The sequence below is a fragment of the Medicago truncatula genome, chromosome 8 (genome assembly GCF_003473485.1).
Source record: "Medicago truncatula cultivar Jemalong A17 chromosome 8, MtrunA17r5.0-ANR, whole genome shotgun sequence".
Classification (NCBI taxonomy): domain Eukaryota; kingdom Viridiplantae; phylum Streptophyta; class Magnoliopsida; order Fabales; family Fabaceae; genus Medicago; species Medicago truncatula.
In genome coordinates, this window is record NC_053049.1 from 30,148,206 (window position 1) to 30,167,478 (window position 19,273).

The window sequence follows — 19,273 nt, forward strand, 5'->3', positions numbered from 1 at the left end:
ACTATAAATTACGTATAAAGATGATTCACCTTAGAACTAATGAGGGAGAGAAACTCAACTTTTTTAACAAAAACTGCTCATTTGACTTGAAATATAGGAAAGAAAAAAAAAGTACTTACATTTGTTTGGTGGTCTCAAATATGAGCAAATTCAACTACTTTAATTCTATTTAATAATATATTTGAAAAAAATATCATTCAATTAATATAAACTTTATTTTTCAGTGATTCTTTTATTTTTATGAAATAAGTTTCTATAAAATATTTTTAAAAATCATTTATACTGCATTTCACGATACTTGTCGCTTTTGGAGAACAATTTTGTTTCATATTACTTGTCACTTTCAAGTTTCAATGCAACATTAATTATTGACTTGTCAATAATACCCTTACCTATTTATTGTAGAGAGAAATAATAAATTGTTAAGGGTGTTATAAAAAAAAACACATAATCTCATAAAAATAACAAAAATTATTTGATTTCTTAATATATGTGTAAATTCCTCAAAAACAGCAAGTATTGTAAAACATATGAAGTATTTTATGAGGTCAACGTAATTAACTGTACTTAACTGAATTTCTTAATAAGTGTGAAGCTAATAATTTTTACTTTTTAATTAAGGTGGGAGAAAGTACTAATACAATAAAACATCTAATAAATTTAAAATCCTAGCTCCACTACAATTAACATAGATATCACACTTTGAGACATCAAAACCGTCTCTTATGCCCATTAATTTCTCTCTTTGCAAGGCATACATACAAATCAAATTAGATTTGATATATTAATCTTACAAGAGCTTTGTTTGGAAGGATGTGCTTTTCTTCGTTGCTTTATGCCTTTCTTGTTTCCCTTTCTCTTTCTTTAGCTCCATTTACTTTTTCCTTTTGTATTCTTTTAGCTTTCTTTTTCTCTGATTTTCTTTGCAGGAACCTAATTCTTCTTCCAACACTCTAGCTAGCTCTTGATCTTGTCATTTTTGAGACTTAAAATATTTATGTCAAAATGATTAGTGCTTATTATAAGTCAGTCACAAGAGAGACATCAAACTGAGTTGCCTAATGTGAATTCCAAATTTGGATTCTTTAAGCTTGTTCCCGAAATGTTTGAGGAAGAGCTTCCATCTGATGAATATCTTTCGTTGCTTACACACTTTGGATCCATTTCCTTAGTAAAACAAAATTAAGTTAAATAAACGAAAAAACTTATTGCATGTGATAAACATTATCCATACTAGAGAAAACTAATAACCTAAATTTCTACTCTCCTTATACTTTATTAATAAACCGATGGTTGACCTAAACCAATTATCCTCTCAAAGACTAATATGCTTTCTCATCAACAAAAACTATCAAGCCACCTATAGTATATCTAACTTTTCTATTCCTCCCTCTAAACATAACATGAATTACATTTTACACAGACTTTACCAGCTTTCTTCATTGTAATGTCTTTGAGTCAAATGCATTCAAGTACTAGTTCATCATTAATAAATGCTTAGTGGTACTCTTTTTCCCATCAAAGTTCTTTTTTTAGCCTTGTAATTAGCAAATGTAAGAAAAGATATATAGGTCCACCAATTTGAATTTGTGTAGGTCACGCAGCTAGCTTTTGACTATATATATATATATATGGAGCCAAATACTTCAATAAAAAATAAAGAGGGCATTGAGTAATAATATTTACAAACCTCAATAGAAGACACATTTCCAACAGGATGGACCTTTGGCTTACCATGCAACCAAGCTTCCCTGTTACTACCAAACACATGGAGAGAATATTTCCCATTAGTGGAAGCCATGTATACAAAAAGCATACTGACAAAAGAAAGCAATCTTTTTACTGTCTTATTTATACTCCCTTTTTCTTATTCTGCTCGTTGAAAAATAAAGTTTATATATGCCACCCCATGTGATCCATAGCACATCTTTACCTCTTTATATATATTTTTTAGTGGTGACTTCTCTTTATATATAAACATGGTGCAACATATTTGGCAAATAACATTGTTAGAAAGAATATAATCAGTGATGATGAGAAAAATTATACTCTCTAATTCTTTGAAAATACTTTGGTGATTTTGAATTTGTGACTTTGATGATTTTAGTGTATTTAATTGATCAACGAGTGATTAAAATAAATTATATTGATGAGATAGAATAATTGGTTGAGAGAAATAGAGACAAAGTAACTAAACTCGAAGGCACCCAAGTGAAATCTTTAATTCTCTTGTCATTAGCTACAAATTATAAAAAAGACTATATATATAGTTTCCTTCTATAAATCTTTGTTGCTAATTTAACCTCCTTTAATTTTAATACTTTGTAATTGAGTCCTTAAACACGATCAAACTTAAAAGAGTAATGTAAAAAAAACTCATTTTCATAAATAGATTTAAATATATTTTCAATAGAACAAAATCAACTTGTAAGGTGATAAATATATTTCGCCTATAAACACATTTTTTTAACTAAATCTTATCCAATATGAAAATTAGGGTATCTCATCTCATTAATAACAATGTGTCTATGCATATAGGAAGAATTCAAAGGACACATAATCCCTTTGCACCAAGATTTCTAACTAGGGGTCTACCAAAAAATTATCTTTAGGACCAAGTTTTCCAACTATGGGGCTCCATGTAATAATAGCTACCCTTATAAATTAGCCCCACAAAATCCTAAAGAAAGAGATATCTCGAATTTTAAAATAGATAATAGGGGGAAATACATATATCAAAAACCTGTTTTTACTTGCTTTTCTCCCACTAGCTAGTAAAGAGTATATATTATTACCCCATCATCATGGAATTTGGGTGCTCTTGTTTTGAGGACACAGACAAAACAAAGCAAACTTTGAATCATTTATTCCTTTTGTGAATTTTCGTGCCTATATATTTGTTTATGTGCAGAGAATTGAGAAAAAGATATTGCTAAACTGAATAAGACATGCATGAATTGCTCTGCTTATAAAGCTACTTTATCACATGATAATTGAAACATAATAATGAAATAGTATCTATATCAAATGATAATCAACCAAAAAATGGGAACAAAGATATATATTGCTCAGATTTTGAACATTATGATAAAGAAATCCCCACGGACCACAGTAACAGAAACCATAAATATATGCTATTATATATATTATATATTACCTTGAAGAATTGCTCCAAATACTATGTTTTTCTTTATCTTGATTAGTAATTTCTGCATCCAACTTAACTGGCAGATCATTAGACCTTGTTGAAGAGTTTATGTCAAGCATCAAGTCTTCAGAAGTTTCTCCAGATGAACCATTATCATACATATCAGATTGACCTATTCCATTTTAAACACAAAAGAAAAATCAAGAAATATAGTAGATAAATATATGGTCTGATATATAATTAGCTTAATCTTCTTACTAATACAAACTGAATATAATCACTAACCTGATGATGCTGGTGGTCTATCTGTAATTTTCACAGTCCGGTACATCTAATTTAAATTTGTAGCATATCAGTAACACAAAAAAGAATAATAATACATTAATACATTTAAACTAAATAATTGAAACACAACAAGCCATCATACTTATTATACACTGCCCTAAGTAATTTGTTACTATTTTTTTATGCAAAAAAAGTTTAAATGAGTTTGGTTATGAGAGATTCGAGTTTTCACCGCCCGCCTACGGTCCGGTTTGGGTAGAATGAGATGATAAACGGTGAAATGTATATAATCAAAAGTAAATAATTTCATGAAAAGTACAAGATTCATTAATTTCTTTATATATATATAAATTAACTTTAAAACGACAACTAAAAAATGGATGGTCGGATATCCACTACCAAGATTCATACATCAATAGTGGAATAATTAAACTCCTCGTACTAATATAGTACGAACTACTCCCTTCAATCTTTTTCATAAGAAACAAATGGGTCAACAAAGTTGATGTATTTGGTCTATATTATGAACCAAATATATCAATTTTAGTCGATCAATTTATCTTTTATAAAAAAGACAGTTGGTAGTAAATCTTTATCAATTGGATATCACTTGGCATAATATAATATTGTACTTCTAATTAAAGCATACATAGTACATCAAATTAAAATAACAAAAAAAAGAGGCTTTCATGAATTAAATTGATACAAGGCTGTATAAAGGTTTTAGCTGATGCAGAAATATGAATGGTTCTGGTTTTCTGGTAAATGTGGAAGCATTGAAAAATGTGACTAACCATGGTTAAAGCTGATACGATAAAGAAACTCCTCAGTCATGACAGAGGAGAGGATCATTGAGAAATGATGATGTTTAGTACTTTCTCATTTGTTATTTTCCTATTTTCTTGTGCAATAAAATAATACTACTAATAATAATAATTTTGACTACATAGCGTGGCCAAGACTCATTTTGAATTTCTCAGACTTTGTCTTACTCGTTTTTAGAAATTTGATAGCTACTGTACAACTCTCTCTCTCTTTCTACAATTTTCTCCCTTAATTAGGGTGGTTCATTCTTCCAAGCAAAAAGCTACTTACTCTTATTACTAGCTTACAGAACCATAGCTAAATATAAAAACTATTTTTGCTAAGGAAATTAACCATTGGAATTTGAAACATATCCATAAACCAACTACTCCTTGTACTACATTACAAACTATATAGTATTATATTATATTTATATATAATTCTGTAACAGGAACCATTAAAACACGCAATCAGAACTGTACAATCTTCAACCTCAATTTCAAAGGACTACAGAAGAACTTAAAATAATATTGAGGGAGTTTATATATAATTAACAGATTATTATAACTGTAAACGGAGTATTTAGTTTAGTGCAAATGAAAGAGTTTAAGATTATACCTGTAAATGAGATTTAACATGTGATAAGGTTAGATCCTTTACATCCATCAGCTCAAGAACTGATTTGGGTGTAGCCCCTATAAGATAAAATGAAAATTAGTATAATAACTAATATAACAAAATTATGACAAGCACGGTAAGTTTGACAAAATCACGGAAACATGGATATTTTGTTAAAGTTACGAACTGTAGTTTTTGTCAAAATTAAGGTTGCAAGTCGTGATTCTGACAAACTCATTGTTAATACAAACATGTAAGAAAGAAGGGTAATAAAGAATTACTTTCATGGCCACCTAAAAGTTCAACAGCATGAACAAAGCGATTATGAAGAGTGGTAGTCCAACGCATCCTCGGAGCTCTGACGCTACGCTTTGAAGGAAACCTCGGCAACAACTTCGATCTCATCGAAGTATGTGGATGAAAAGCTGCTGGTGAACTTGAAGTAGAAGCATCAAAAGGTGGTTGTGGTTGAGAAAATAAAGCAATAGGAGGATTAGGGTTTTGATGATACACTGGAATTCCTCTTATAGGTTTAAGAAACCCTAGCTCATCACTTAGGCTTTGGTAATTGTTTTGTTTTCGATGAAATGGTTGAAAAGAGTTGTTGTTGGAATTATTAGTGTTTTGAAAAGGATTAGGTATGAGATTGTAGAGGTTTGAAGAAGAAGAAGAAGAAGAAGGTGCCCTTAGATTAGAAAGGGTAGGGTCAAAGGTGTAATTTGCATCTGTTTTGGACTCCAAAGCTCTTTTCCAAAATCCTAAATCATTCAACTCTTCTTGATCATCTGTATTTCTCCTCCAACTTGATGTTTGTTTGCTGTTTGGAAGACTAATTTGCAATGATAAATCTGGTTGTGCTGGGAATAGCTCCATCCTAACACAACTATATTTTTCTATATCTATATATCTATCTATATAAATACATATAGTCTTCAATATGTACTACACTCTTTTTCTTCTTGATCTTGAGTTATATAATTAGGTTATGTAATAGCACAACTAAATGAGAATTTTTAAGGATAAGAAAAAACTGAGAAATATATATAATAGTGATGATAGTAATAGTGATGTGAAAAAGAATGGATATTAATTAGAGTTATTTAAGAAGTACAATTAATTTCATTGAGTAGTTGTGATTGTAGAGCAGAGATTTTGAGATTTAGAAAGGAGAGGAAAAACAAAGAGAGAGAATACAATGAGTGTGAAATGAATGGTTTGTGTGTTTTGTGTGAGGTATGTATATGTGAGAAAATGACACTTGAGAGAAGAAAAAGGACTATAGTATACTCTATAGAGAGATAGAGGGTGTAGGGTAGTATAGGGAGAAAAGTGGTTAATATTATATGAAAGGATGTGAAATTATAAGATAAAGAGGGGAACAAAAGAAAAAGGTAAATAAGTTTATAACTTTTTTTCCTTTTTATAAATCTACTCTCTTTTGCACTCTTTTTCTTTGGAGTAAAAAATTGGAAAAGTGAAGAAAAAAATTTGTAAGCTTTAACGTGTGCATTGTGTGTGTCCTTCTGCAACGAATTCTTCACTTTCTAATATACACGTACAGAGAAACCTTATTTAACTGAAACCTATGGCTCTGGCTATTTTTCACTATGCTGAAAAAAAAGCAATAAATATGGAATTTACTGTCACATGATTGCTCACAATTTTTCAGATCTTATGTTTGTTAATTCCTTTTATAAGTTAATGACCTAATTATAAGCCACTCATTGTGGTCTTGATATAAAGCCCTAATCCCTTTACAAATCACATCATGCATTATTCTTTGCTAAATTATGAGCCCTTACTTTATGTTTTGTCATTTTTAGGGCACATAAAATATGCATATTGTCCAAATTGATGGCAATAGGGCACATAAAATATGCATATTGTCCAAATTGATGGCAAAAATGAAAAGAAAAAAAAAAATCAAGTGTGAGTATTTTTATTTAAGAGTGAAGACTCGTATTGATCTTTCACAATTTTTTGACGACACAATTCAATTTTTGAAAGAAAAAAAAATCTAAATTAGTCTCTAACTTTTTTATATTGTAGACAAATTAATCTTTATATTATAATGAATGAAGGACTAATTTGTCCTCAGTATGAAAATCTCATAGACTAATTCAAATTATATTTTTGCTAGGGAATAAATTGTCCTGTCATAAAATTGTGATGGACCAAAATGGATACTCACTCTTTGTTTTGAGTAAAAGACAACAACACAAAACTAAATGGTAAAATTGTCATTTTAAAATATGATCGATGTTTTCAAGCAATTAAGGATAACGAGAATATAACGAATAATGAATCTATATTTGACACATATACCAATGCCAACGAGGAATAATACACTATCTTTGACGATGTACGCCACTAACTTATAACCTTATAATACTAGTTTATAAATGCATGAATGCACGTCTATACCTCTCTATATAGTCAGAGCACCTCCAATGGTGAACTCTATTAATAATTATTTTGTGTGTCATATTATATCATATTATCTAAAAATAACTCATTCATTTTTTTACTTCAGTAACAAACTCTACCATACTCATATTGGATCCCACAATTTTACCACAATGATACCATATTCATAAGTATCATCAGCATATTGAAGATGAGAGACAACCAAACCATCACGCCTAAAATTGAACCCTCAAACAAACTTACCCACTCTGCATTCCTCATCAAACCACTAAAGTCTTTTGTTACTACTAAGAACAAGAACGGTGCCAACACATACCCTTGCTTAAGGCCTCTTTGGATACTTATCTCCTATGTTTGGCTACCATTCACAAGAATTGACATGCTCATACAACACACACACGTACACCTTCATCCATGCCACCCACTTATCACAAAAGCCAAAAATCTTCATCATGTAATCCAAAAAACCCCAATCCACACTATTTCTTATGACTTGTGAAAGGAAAATTAGTTGTACTCCCTATGTCCCATGATAAATAAGTCATTTGTAAAAAAAATTAGTTGTCCCAAAATGAATGACTCATTTCACTTTTCAATATAATATTAATTACCTTTTTCCAATTGTATTTTTATTAATATTGAAAAAAAAATTAGTTGTCCCAAAATGAATGACTCATTTCATTTCACTTTTTATTAATGGTGCATTCACTCTCAATTCAATATTTTTCACTTTACATTTATGAAAATGGTGAATGCACCATTACTTGCCAAAGATACTTAAAATCATTTTTTTTTATCTCTTTCACTTACACGTTTTTTTTAATATGTATGAAATCATCAAAAGAATCGCTTAATATAGGATCAAAAGAATCATCAAATTTCAGTATCAAATTTTGTTTTTTTTGTAAAGAAATAAATTTTATTTTCAAGCCATGCAACCACGTTCCAATTCCAGCATTTTTTTTTTTGGTGGTCGGGATTTGAACCCCAAACCTTGCATATATTATGCATTGTCTGTACCAACTGACACATACTTCCCTCTGAAAAACATTCATATGTCAATATAATATATCAAAAACAGGGTCATCCCAATAAATATTGAGGCATAAAACAAACTCAGGCCATTTAATTAAAACTTCTTTTTTATAGCTAAATTAATATATTTTTCAAAAATATCGTATGTAAATTTTTATTTTTCGGCTGTTATGAGATGCAAAATCGTCTATTAAATTATCATAATAATTATTTAACATTTCTTTTTCAAATGATGATAAAAATAATCAATTTAATTTTTGTTGTGACATTTTTTATTTTATTAATTTTAATTTTGAAAAACTAAGTTCCATAGAAGCAACATTTTTTTTGAAGAAGCTAAATCAAGCACCAGAGAAAATCGAACCTGAGACCTTGAGGATTTAGGATGAACACACTCCCAACTTCCAAGTCAATACCACCATGCTAACACAAATGAGTTTAATAGAAGCAACATTTACGAGAATCATTAACATTATTCTATAAGCAATAATGCAATATATGCATTTGAAAAAGAATCAATTCATTTTACATATGGCAATTGGTGTATTATTTTCTACTTATATACAAGGAGTGTGAATCACAAAATCAACATTTCGTAATGTATATATTTTTGTTATTTTAACGTGGAAAAAGTTTTTCAACCAAATTCATATCCAGTTGATATTAACTATACATAGTGGAACTCATTATTTATTTATTATATTTATCAGTGACAAATTTTTGTCCTGTGTTTTTTTATATTTATAAGTGACAAATATTTTCCCTGTTTTTTTATTATTTATCCCATATTTTTTATTTATTAACTAGTTATAAATGATGATCTTCCAATGTTTCTTTTATATTTATCGATGAATTTATATTTAATAATGACAAATACGTGTCCTATGTTTTTTATTTATTTATTAGAGAAAGATATTTGTTTCATATTTTTTAAGTTGTCCTGATTTATTTTCTCAAGGACTGAAAGTTGTTTTATTTTTCTAAAAGACTAAATTGAATCTCGCAATTTGTATCATGGATCTTCAGTCAATAAAACTCTTATTTATAAGCTAAAAAAATAAGTCTATTTTAATATAATAACACGAATTTTTACTTTACTTATAAAATACATTTTTCTCAAATGTATATTATTATTTTATAAGAAAAAATGCATATTATTGTTTTAAAATAACATGACTTTTCTTTAAAAAAATAATCTACTTTTTGTGCATTTTCCTCTCAAAAAAATTTAATTTGTGGTGCATTTAACATCATTTACTGTGATTGGAAATAATATAGGAAGCTAGCTTTAGCAATTTAGCCTTTTGACTACACTCACACAGCCTTTATTATAGCATGGTTTTAATCTTTCATCTTCCTAGGAGTAAACATCTGTATTCAATTGTCAAATTTTGTACTCATTGATTTGATATATATGATAAACCATACCTCAAGGATCAAGAAATTTGCAGATATGTATGTCTACCTTCAAGAAGTTTTCTGATAATGTTTTAGGAAATGAATATGAGCTCTTAATTTTTTTTCTCTTCGATGCACTATACGATCAAAATGTGTTGGAAAATGTTGTTTGGCAATTGACAGTATATACTCCCTCCGTCCCTGATTAAGTCTTTAGCTTGTGGTTTTAATATTTTTAGTTTTGACAATTCAAACCATAGATTGATTTTGGGTTGCAAGTGTGATTTGCATTTTAAGAATGTATAATCAACCGTAAGGGAAAATGGCATACAAGAAAATTTGTTTTAGTTCTTGAGACTTTGGCGTTCACTTATATATTTTATAGTTTTGTGCTTGAGTAAATATGTTACAGTTAGAATCAAGTTAATAACAAAGGATTATTTAGTTGATACATTGTTTTATGTTTGTTGGGTGCCATGAGTTTTTTGGCTTTAACCATGTTAAACTTTAATTTGATCTATGCTTTGGCTAAGGACAAAATCTAATTAATAGTAATGACTACCACATTTATCAATGGTATATGAATCCATAAGCATGTATCATAATGCAAGTGTCAAGATATCTCATGGTTACTTGCTAGGAGGTTAAGGTTATTGTGTTCAAGTCACTTTGAGTGGTTAAATTTGGGAGGAGGCAGAATGTTGCTTGTTCAGTCTAAGTTTCGGAAAGATTATTTGAGAAGCTGGTTCATCAACTCTTCTGATCATTCATGGCTTCTTGGTGGTACTACTCAATGTCTCGAACTGTCACTCTGCTCTAAGACTTCCCAAACTACACATGTTGCCAATTAGAATGATAAAAATGTTTTCAGTGTCACCTCTCATTGCCCCAAAAACACCTTGATAGTATGTATTAATAACTGCCTTGTACCTAAAAGAAAGATGAAGGGGAACGTGTTAGAGACCACAATAACAAATATAAGCTTCAAATTCTATAAGAATAATGATATATGGATCAATTACATCAGGTAGAGAAACCAAGATACTAGCAAAACAAAGGCTAGAAGCCTAACCACGTTAACTTTAGCAAAAAAGCAATCACACGTTAGATTAAGACTATTACTTGTATTCTCGCACGCTCTATTTTTTCCTCAAAATACTTTTTGTTCGGATTATATTAATCCGAATCACGTTTGGATTATATAATCTCGATTTTCATGACCCTTTTGTAACTTGGAGCACCCTAAAGCATCTTGAAGTTGAAATGCATAAGATAGGTTCGAATTATATACGAAAACATTTAAGCCAGTTTGGATTTTAAAATGCGAAACGTGTCAAACACCCCCATGGAAAGTCAACAGTTGGAGGGAAAATAGGGTATTTCGGATTATATAATCTGAAATGTCTAATAAACAATTCGGATTATATAATCCGAAGTATGGGTGTTTAAATCTAAACCGATTTAAATGAAAACTGCAAACTGATCCAAAAAAATCAAAAACCGTATAAAACCGAATATTATTGGATGTGTTTGGATGACATTTTGTGAAAACCGCTCGGATTGGATAAGATTTTGGATTGATTTTTTTAAACCAAACCAAATCGCATACAAAAACATATTTCCATTGTTGTAAGTATAATATATTATATTAAGCTATTATTTTTCCTTATTAATTCTTTTAATATTACGTATGAGTTTAATTTAATCAATTTTGTTTATAGTTCATATGTTTCAAAATAATCAATTATTGTTATTCCATACTATTATTTTTTTATAAATCATATATTACATTTTGTATCGAATCTATTATTTTATCATATTTTTATAAGATTATTATTAATAAAAAAAAAGTTACAATGTCTAATTTGGACATCCAAAAACCGATTCAAATTGAACCGCATTAATTTGGATCGGATCGGATGGGTTTTTTGTTTTAAAAAAAAATTAATCATCCAAAACCGAACAAAACCGCATATAATTTATCTTTGAATCGGATGAGTTTTTGCCTCAAAATCGATCCAAACCGAACTGAAAACACCCATAATCCGAAGTGTATCAGCACACAGACAAACAAGGTCTATTTTCACTGACACATGAATTAGGCGCTTTAAATCGGTTCTAAACGATATAAACATGCATTGTTCAGATGTTCAAACTTAAAATTTAATCAAAAACAGAAATTAACAACATAACATAAATTTAAAAAATTAGATTAAAAATACAAATTATCCAAAGGTTACAAACCAATTGTTCAAACATAACATTAAAATGAAAATAAAAAGTATCCATTGGTTACAACACCATAAAATAAAATCAATCCCTTCCCTTGCCCCTGCCACCCTCAACAATAAGCCTACGACGGTAAACTCGTCCTCCATGAACCTCTCTCAAGACTTCTTCCAAATGAACTCATTCAGAAGACCCTTGCGCAATCACACCACTGGACATCAGAGCATACACATGGTTTCTGATACGGCTTAACCTTCCAGACAGCTCCAAGTACCCCATCCTCCTCGGCAGCAAACTCATCAAGGTTCGGACTATATAATCCGAAGTGCATTTTAAATTATTTCGGATTATATAATTCAAATGGTATTTTAGTCATTTCAAGTTCAGAGGACATTTTGCACATAAGTGTAAAACTTCAGAGGGGTATTTGCAAAACGTCATATTGACTAACAAAAGAATTTGACGGAGGGAGTAAATTGATCAACGTTGTGCAATTTCAGGGGGTAATTGAAGTTTTGTTAATTTGGGTAATTTACGAAACTTACAATTTCAGTCGTAATATTTACTCTTTTTTTAAAAAAAAAATTTAGTGACCGGGTTTGAACACCGACCTTGAGCAACCAACCGAGTTAAGCTCACGAGAACATAAAATATATTGGAAAGGAAGTGAAAAATGAGGAAAAAAAGGTTAATTAAGTTTTTGGTTCTTATAAATATCTGCAGTTTTATTTTTAATATCTATAAAAAGAAATCACACTTTTTAATCTCTACAATATTTTTTGTTAGTGTTTTTAACAGGACTGAAAAATGTGATTTGTTTTTATAGAGACTAAAAACAAAACTGCAATAATATTTATAGGACCAAAAACTTAATTAAAAAAAAAAAAAAAAAACAATTCGCCTCTCCGCTTCGTCGTGTTCCGCCGCAGTGGCAAGGGGGAGCCACCGCCACCTCATCTCTAAAAATAAAAATATATATTTATACACTGGAAATTACTATAATGCCCTTAATTAATATGAATATTACCAATTCAATTTCATTTCCTCTTCCCCTTTCTCTTTCATCTGATGCGCGCGTTCCTCTTTTTTCTTCTCCCAGCCAAAGCAAAACCACCGAACAACATCCACCACCACACCACTGCCGGCGAGCCGCGACCACTCTTCTCCTTCTCCATCCATCACCGCCGCACCCCCCTCAATCTTCTGTATTGATTCTTTAGTTTAGAGAGCTATCTCCATCCATCTCTCTCCACAAACCCTAATTGTTGTAACTTGTAAGGTAATGTGAAATTGAATGTAATTTCCTTCAATTCTGATTCTGATTCTGATTTGATGATTACATGTTCTTTAGTAATGTGAAATTGAATTTTTTTAGTTTTCGATTGCTACTGATTACTACAGAAGACATGAATGTTCTGCTTATTATTATGGTTTAGAACATGAACTCTGATTGCTACTGAACTGTTACTTGTGTTTAAATAATTGTATTGAGTGTGAGAGACTCGGTTTTAAATAATTGTCTTAAACAATAGTAGAATATGAAAGCCTGATAACTAGTCAAATTGTTTTAGAGTTACTATATGTAATTAAGAAAAGTTAACTTACTTCCTTTGCCAATGACTTTGAGAGGAGGACGTAATCAATAATCCTAAATAGTAGAGGTGGAAAAGATGGAAAATGTAAGCTTATTTGATTCAAAATAATGTAAGCATATCTTCAACTTCTAGCATGCCTAGATGAGCTAATCTTCCTCTATTTTTGATAGTGTTTGGTTTTTCTGTATATGACTAGCATGTTCTAGCAACTTGTCATGAAAAGTAGCAACATTCATGGCATTTTCCATCAGAAAGATCTATCAAACCTGGCTCAACTTTTGTATTCAGCTATCATCGTCTTCTGTTTATGAAAATCAAGTGAAATTGGTTCATTTTGAAATCATTTATGTTATTTCAATGAAATTGAAACCGGCTATTGTTATGAAATTTGAATGTTATTAGAATTGATGTAACATTGAAACCATGTATTGTTAGTTGATTTTGAAACTGTTTCAACAGGAAAAGTTAAGATGAAAAGTTGGGATGCGTAAAGCATCACTTTGAATATGATGATCGGTTTTTAGTATTATTTTGTTGAAATTTTTTATGAACGACACCGAAATGGGTCGTATTGTATATTATATGATTTATATATTTTAGTTTATTTTTAAAGCTGCCACCCCAAAATTTTAGGTCTGGCTCCGCCACTGGTGTTCCGTCGTCGGCGCCGTTTTCCTGCCTCACCGTGCTTATCTGCATCTTCTTCTTCTCGTGCCTCTCTGCTTCAGTTTTGTAAGTTACATATGTCTTCCAATTTGCTTCTCAACTTAGTTTCAATGAGAACGAGTATGATCCCAGATTTTCAATAGATAATTTTAAAATTTTCATAATTTTATCGATCAAGTTGCTTCACTCTTATAATGTTTGCCTCAAAATTAGAGATTTACTCCGTATCTACATCGTATTAGGCTTATTAGGTATAAGCTTCACCTTTGATTGAGAATTGAGATGATTTACCTCGTTGTAGATGATACTGTTATTACGAGTGATTATGAAAAGGGAATTAAACAACTAAAGCAACACTTGTTTACACATTTTCAGACCAAAGATCTTGGTTGGTTGCGATACTTTCGTGGAATTGAAGTTGCTCAATCAAAAAGCAGGTATCGTCATTTCTCAGAGAAAATAAATATGCCTTGAGTAATATATTTTTGCTCTTTCTAGGTTACCATCTAAGATGCAGATTATAGGATTTGAGTGATTATTTAATCATTGATCTTTCGTTGCTGCTAATCTATCTTTCAGATTCTAAATGACAACTAGACGATTTATTCAACTCTGCATCTATTTGTTTGCCGGGAGTTCATTTATATGGTCACCTGGCAATTGTTCTGTTGGTGATTCAGAATCAGGCCAGGTTAGTAAATATTTGTTTATGTGTGCTGTTCCTTCTAAGTTTGGGTCAGTGTCCACAAACTTCTAAAATAACAGCATAGGGATCCCATTGCCCTAAAAAATAATGACATTCACTTCTGATATGCCTTCTTCCTGAACTTGACATTGGTGACAGTTTGAAGTAAGGGATCTGTACCAGCAGTCAGCATGGTAGATCGGTAGATACTTTTAGGCCCAAGTGTGTAAGGCCCACTCAGAGTCATCCAAAGATTAAAGTTAGAGAAGGGGGCAAAGTTAGTAACTGAGAGTGAGAGGAGAGAAATTGAAGAATGATATGTGTCAGGGAAATCATGTTATAAGGACGCTGAGTGGAGGGAGAGAGAGGGATAGGAAGTGAAATCATCAAGTCTGTTAAGAGGCAGAGAGTATTGGTTCTCTGAGGAGCTTAGCTCTGTGGACAATAGGATCTTCATTCTATTGTATTTTCCTTTGATTTCCAGAAATAATACACTCTTTATTTTTCATTACTACTCTATTTATTTTCTTCCATTTGACAACAAACGTGAAACTTTGTCGAATCGCTATGACATGGATCAAATACTCCATTTTCTTCCATTTACTGTTTCTGTAATCTGGATTCGCATCACAGTAGATGGTCAATGTCATCTATTTTGTTGTTAATGTTTGTACATTATCCTATCAATTGACTGTATCTGTTTTCCTTGGCAAGAGATGCAGAAACATCGGCATTTGTTTCAACAAAAGAAATAATTAATTCACAGAACCCTTTAAATGCCAAACTAGAATTCTTCTCTGTAAGAGCCTGTGTTATTCTTGTTGAAATGACTTATTTCAAAATGAGCATGGCACCCCAACCAATGTACAATTCACATTGGTCATCAATTATTCCATAGTAAGTCACAGAGATTTTAGTGTTTGATAAGATGGAAAAGTCACTCATAGTATCAAGGGAGGGTATCAGAAGCTAGTGTCGTAGTAGACTAGAGAAGCAAATGATGTTGTGCATAATTTTAAAGCAAACCAAAAAATAAACCTAATGTCACACTAAGAATTGTACGATGGATGAGTGGTCACAAAAGACAAAGTAAGGTTAGAAGTACAATTTGTAGCGAGAAATTTGAGGTAGCCCTCACTATACAAAAGATGATTGAGTCTTGACTTAAGTGGTTTGGACACGTGTGGAGAAACCCGTAGAAGTACCAGTAACAAGAGTTGATCATAAGTTAGATAGTTTAATAGTTAAGAGATACAGGGAAACGTTAGATAGTAAAATAGTTAAGAGATACAAGGAAACTAAGAAATAAAAAATCAAACCATTGTAAGTGATTTTGATGTAAGTAATAATAATCTATCTTTGGACCTTATAAATAACAAAGCTTTACGATAGAAATTGAGTGTATAGCCAGCTCCACCTGGAGAGAAAGGCTTGGTTGTTGTTTTTGATGATCTGCATTCTTTTTGTAAATAATTAGCATATTCAGTGTATTTAACATTCCCATTTGACACATTCCCTGCTTTATGTAAATAACTAGCACATTCAGTGTATGTAACACTCCCTTTTGACACATTCCCTGCTTTAATATGTTATTCCTTAATTGTTCCAGTTGGCTGGTTTCTTACTCGTGTTCTCTTTGTTGTCACTGGACTCGACCTTGTTGGCGTTGCTCCCTTCAATTCAATTAACTGATTATTTTTCTTGGTTTATTATTCCCAGCTCGTAACACTACCCCCCCCCCCCCCCTTCCTTTCTTCTTTTGTCCACCAGCATAACTGAAAGAGGTCTATCAGTTTTATACTCTATTTCTCCTCTTATCGTATAAATAGGCTGTAACAGTCATGCATTTAACCTCTGTTTGCAATTTATATTCCAACTCTAACAAGCCAAAGAGAAAGTCCAATTTCCACCTGTTTGCAATTTTATATATTTTGTTAAATGACTGAAGGGTATACCTGTGGTCTGTTGTTTATATTGCCAGTTGTGTCGGTTGTATTCAACTTATGAAATACATAAACTGTATCCAAGAATGCAGTTAAAAAGCAGCACGGTGCATTATGTACTGATTGTGCATATCGTAGTTTGATATTCTCAACTATAAGCTAGTAGGGAGTAGTAAATAATTAATCATTTCAGATATGAATAGAGGTTTTATAACCTTGCTGCATTACTCATCTTGCTTTTGGGGGACATTGCATCCTACAGTTTTAATTTTTTTTGTCAAGAAAATAAAATTTCAGCTTTATATTTTGCAATGTTTTATAGACCATACGTCCATACCTATATAGATCCCTTAGTTCTGTGTAAATCCACATAAGCTGTTTTTTTTTTTTTTTTTTCCTTTTCTCTGGATGAACATTTGCATGTAGGTGCTATTTGATACCTTTGCATAATCTTTGCATTCTTGCCTGATTGTAGCATAAAAAATCTCATGCTTAATTTGACATTTCTCATGCACAAAAGTACTTCCATATAAAGTGCCCTTTTTTCCGCTCAAACTTATTGAATAATATCTTTCATTTTCATTTCAGATGGTTGATTCCCCAAACCCTATCTCTAATAGCAAAAATGATAAAGCTTCGTCTCCGACAAAGCAGTATCTGATGCAGTCTTATTATGACAGATATACAAGCTTACATGATTCAGATTTTGAAAATTTCATGTCTCAAGAAGTCACTTCTGGTCTGTGTGAAGCGCTTCCAGAAAACCATAATTCCATGTTAAGATTGTCAGTTGTAAGACGTGATCTTGTTGGTGAAGGTTCTCATCGCCGTATGTCTACATTAATCAAATTACAAAGCCAACAATTGAAGTCTTTGTCTGAACTTTTAAGCTACTCATGTGAATTCATAGTTATTGAAAGATTACCTTCTGGAGTTTTTGCTGATCCATTTGAATTACAACATCTCGCTCAACGTGGTGGTAAGTACGCTGAACCTGCTTTTCAGATTATAAATAAAATAGAAAGTGGAATAGAAGTTTCATGTTTTTACATTAAAGAACATCTCCATATTTCTTATAATCAATAACACATTTTTATTGCAGTGTGCAATAATATAGCTGTGTTTGGTGATACAAATCTGGAGCTGCCTTCGTTCTTGTCCAATCGTTCTGCTGTTGAAATCCACTTAGATGTTGATCCAAATACATTGCTAAAGTCAACTGATTTCAGCATAGAGTTTCCTTTGCATGCACGATATCAAGTAAGGCTGTTATAATTCAGTTTATATCTTAATGTCATTGTTAGCTAACCATGCCCTTCACATTTGCTTGACTCTGATGTTTGGCAAAGGAAGAGAGTATGTATTTTTTTAAGGTACTATCACCAAGAAAGAATCACCATTTTAATCCCTAAAGTTGTAAGGATTTGGTCCATAAAATTAACAAAAAATTTAATGACCTATGAAATTGAAAATCTTCAGGAACATTTCTGGGTCAATTACTTTTATCCCTAAATTTGTCACAAACAGGCTAATATGATTAAGGATTTTTAATTGTAGAGGCCATTTTGAAATTTTGTTACTTTCAATCAAAGACCAAATTGCACAACATTCATAATTCCGGGGACCAAGTTGGCAATTCAACTCATCGCCTTATGTTTAATTGCTTCATCTAAAGATCATGATATAATTCTCACAACTTGCATACTTTTATATCCATTAGTACTATATGTTGTAATTATATACTAGTACTAATACTAGTATTACTAAAGTTTGTCCTTTTGCACGAATAAAAAAAGTTTTCCTGAACAAAGTACTATACTAGATTACTAGTGTTGCTGTAGGTTGTCCCTTATCAGGTAAATTGCAGTATTGCCTCATCTCACATTTTCCCCCTCTTCTTTTGCAGCCTCTGAATGAAAGTGGCTACTCAATAGTTGAATTTGGTGCACCGGATATGTTACTTCGCTGCAGCAGAAAGGAAAAGGTGGAAAATAACAATTGCTTGTTCAGATTGAAAATCGATGATGCCAATCTGTATGATGCTGGTCTTGTTTGGAGAATACCATCGGGAAGAAAGGCGCATTCTGAACTTGTCTCTGCCGTTACATTTCTTATCGCCTTGTTATCAACTCTTGTAATTGTGGTAACATCATTGCGTTATTTCAATTGTAGATTGAACAAAGATTTGAAACAATCGTAAATGTTTTTATTAATGCAATTTTGCTTCAGTGGTTCTATGCATTCAGTATTTGTTGTATTTATTTGAGAATATTTTGTCATCAGTCAAGAAAAAGAATTTGCTTGAATATTTTTACCACAACCACAATTCTCCTGAATTTCACATATATGTAGATACAAAATAGTGTTAAACAGTACATTCATTCTTGGATAAATTTTTGGTATGCACTACGTATAGCTCTCAAATTAACATTTTATGGGT

General features: G+C 31.3%; 2 protein-coding genes across 4 annotated transcripts; one reads left to right on the plus strand and one right to left on the minus strand.

Moving 5' to 3' along the window:
• Positions 1 to 588: 588 nt before the first annotated feature.
• Positions 589 to 6,082, minus strand: LOC11421697 (probable transcription factor KAN2). 2 transcript variants are annotated; one of them, XM_024771726.2, is made up of 6 exons: positions 5,137 to 6,082; positions 4,856 to 4,932; positions 3,434 to 3,479; positions 3,158 to 3,320; positions 1,691 to 1,751; positions 589 to 1,167 (listed from the first exon to the last, which is right to left on the minus strand). In XM_024771726.2, exons 1-6 carry the CDS (start codon positions 5,726 to 5,728, stop codon positions 1,045 to 1,047), a joined length of 1,062 nt encoding a protein of 353 aa, XP_024627494.1. In that variant the 5' UTR covers positions 5,729 to 6,082; the 3' UTR covers positions 589 to 1,044. The 2 variants fall into 2 exon arrangements, with proteins under 2 accessions (XP_024627494.1, XP_003628747.2); XM_003628699.4 differs by having other exon boundaries at positions 1,691 to 1,757; positions 5,137 to 6,080.
• Positions 6,083 to 12,985: 6,903 nt separating this feature from the next.
• LOC11419499 (phosphatidylinositol-glycan biosynthesis class X protein) lies at positions 12,986 to 19,139 on the plus strand. Of its 2 annotated transcripts, XM_024771861.2 has the most exons (7): positions 12,986 to 13,223; positions 14,173 to 14,271; positions 14,581 to 14,642; positions 14,785 to 14,896; positions 17,422 to 17,812; positions 17,936 to 18,093; positions 18,740 to 19,139. In XM_024771861.2, exons 4-7 carry the CDS (start codon positions 14,792 to 14,794, stop codon positions 19,031 to 19,033), a joined length of 948 nt encoding a protein of 315 aa, XP_024627629.1. In that variant the 5' UTR covers positions 12,986 to 13,223; positions 14,173 to 14,271; positions 14,581 to 14,642; positions 14,785 to 14,791; the 3' UTR covers positions 19,034 to 19,139. The 2 variants fall into 2 exon arrangements, with proteins under 2 accessions (XP_024627629.1, XP_024627630.1); XM_024771862.2 differs by lacking the exon at positions 12,986 to 13,223 and having other exon boundaries at positions 14,153 to 14,271.
• Positions 19,140 to 19,273: the final 134 nt, after the last annotated feature.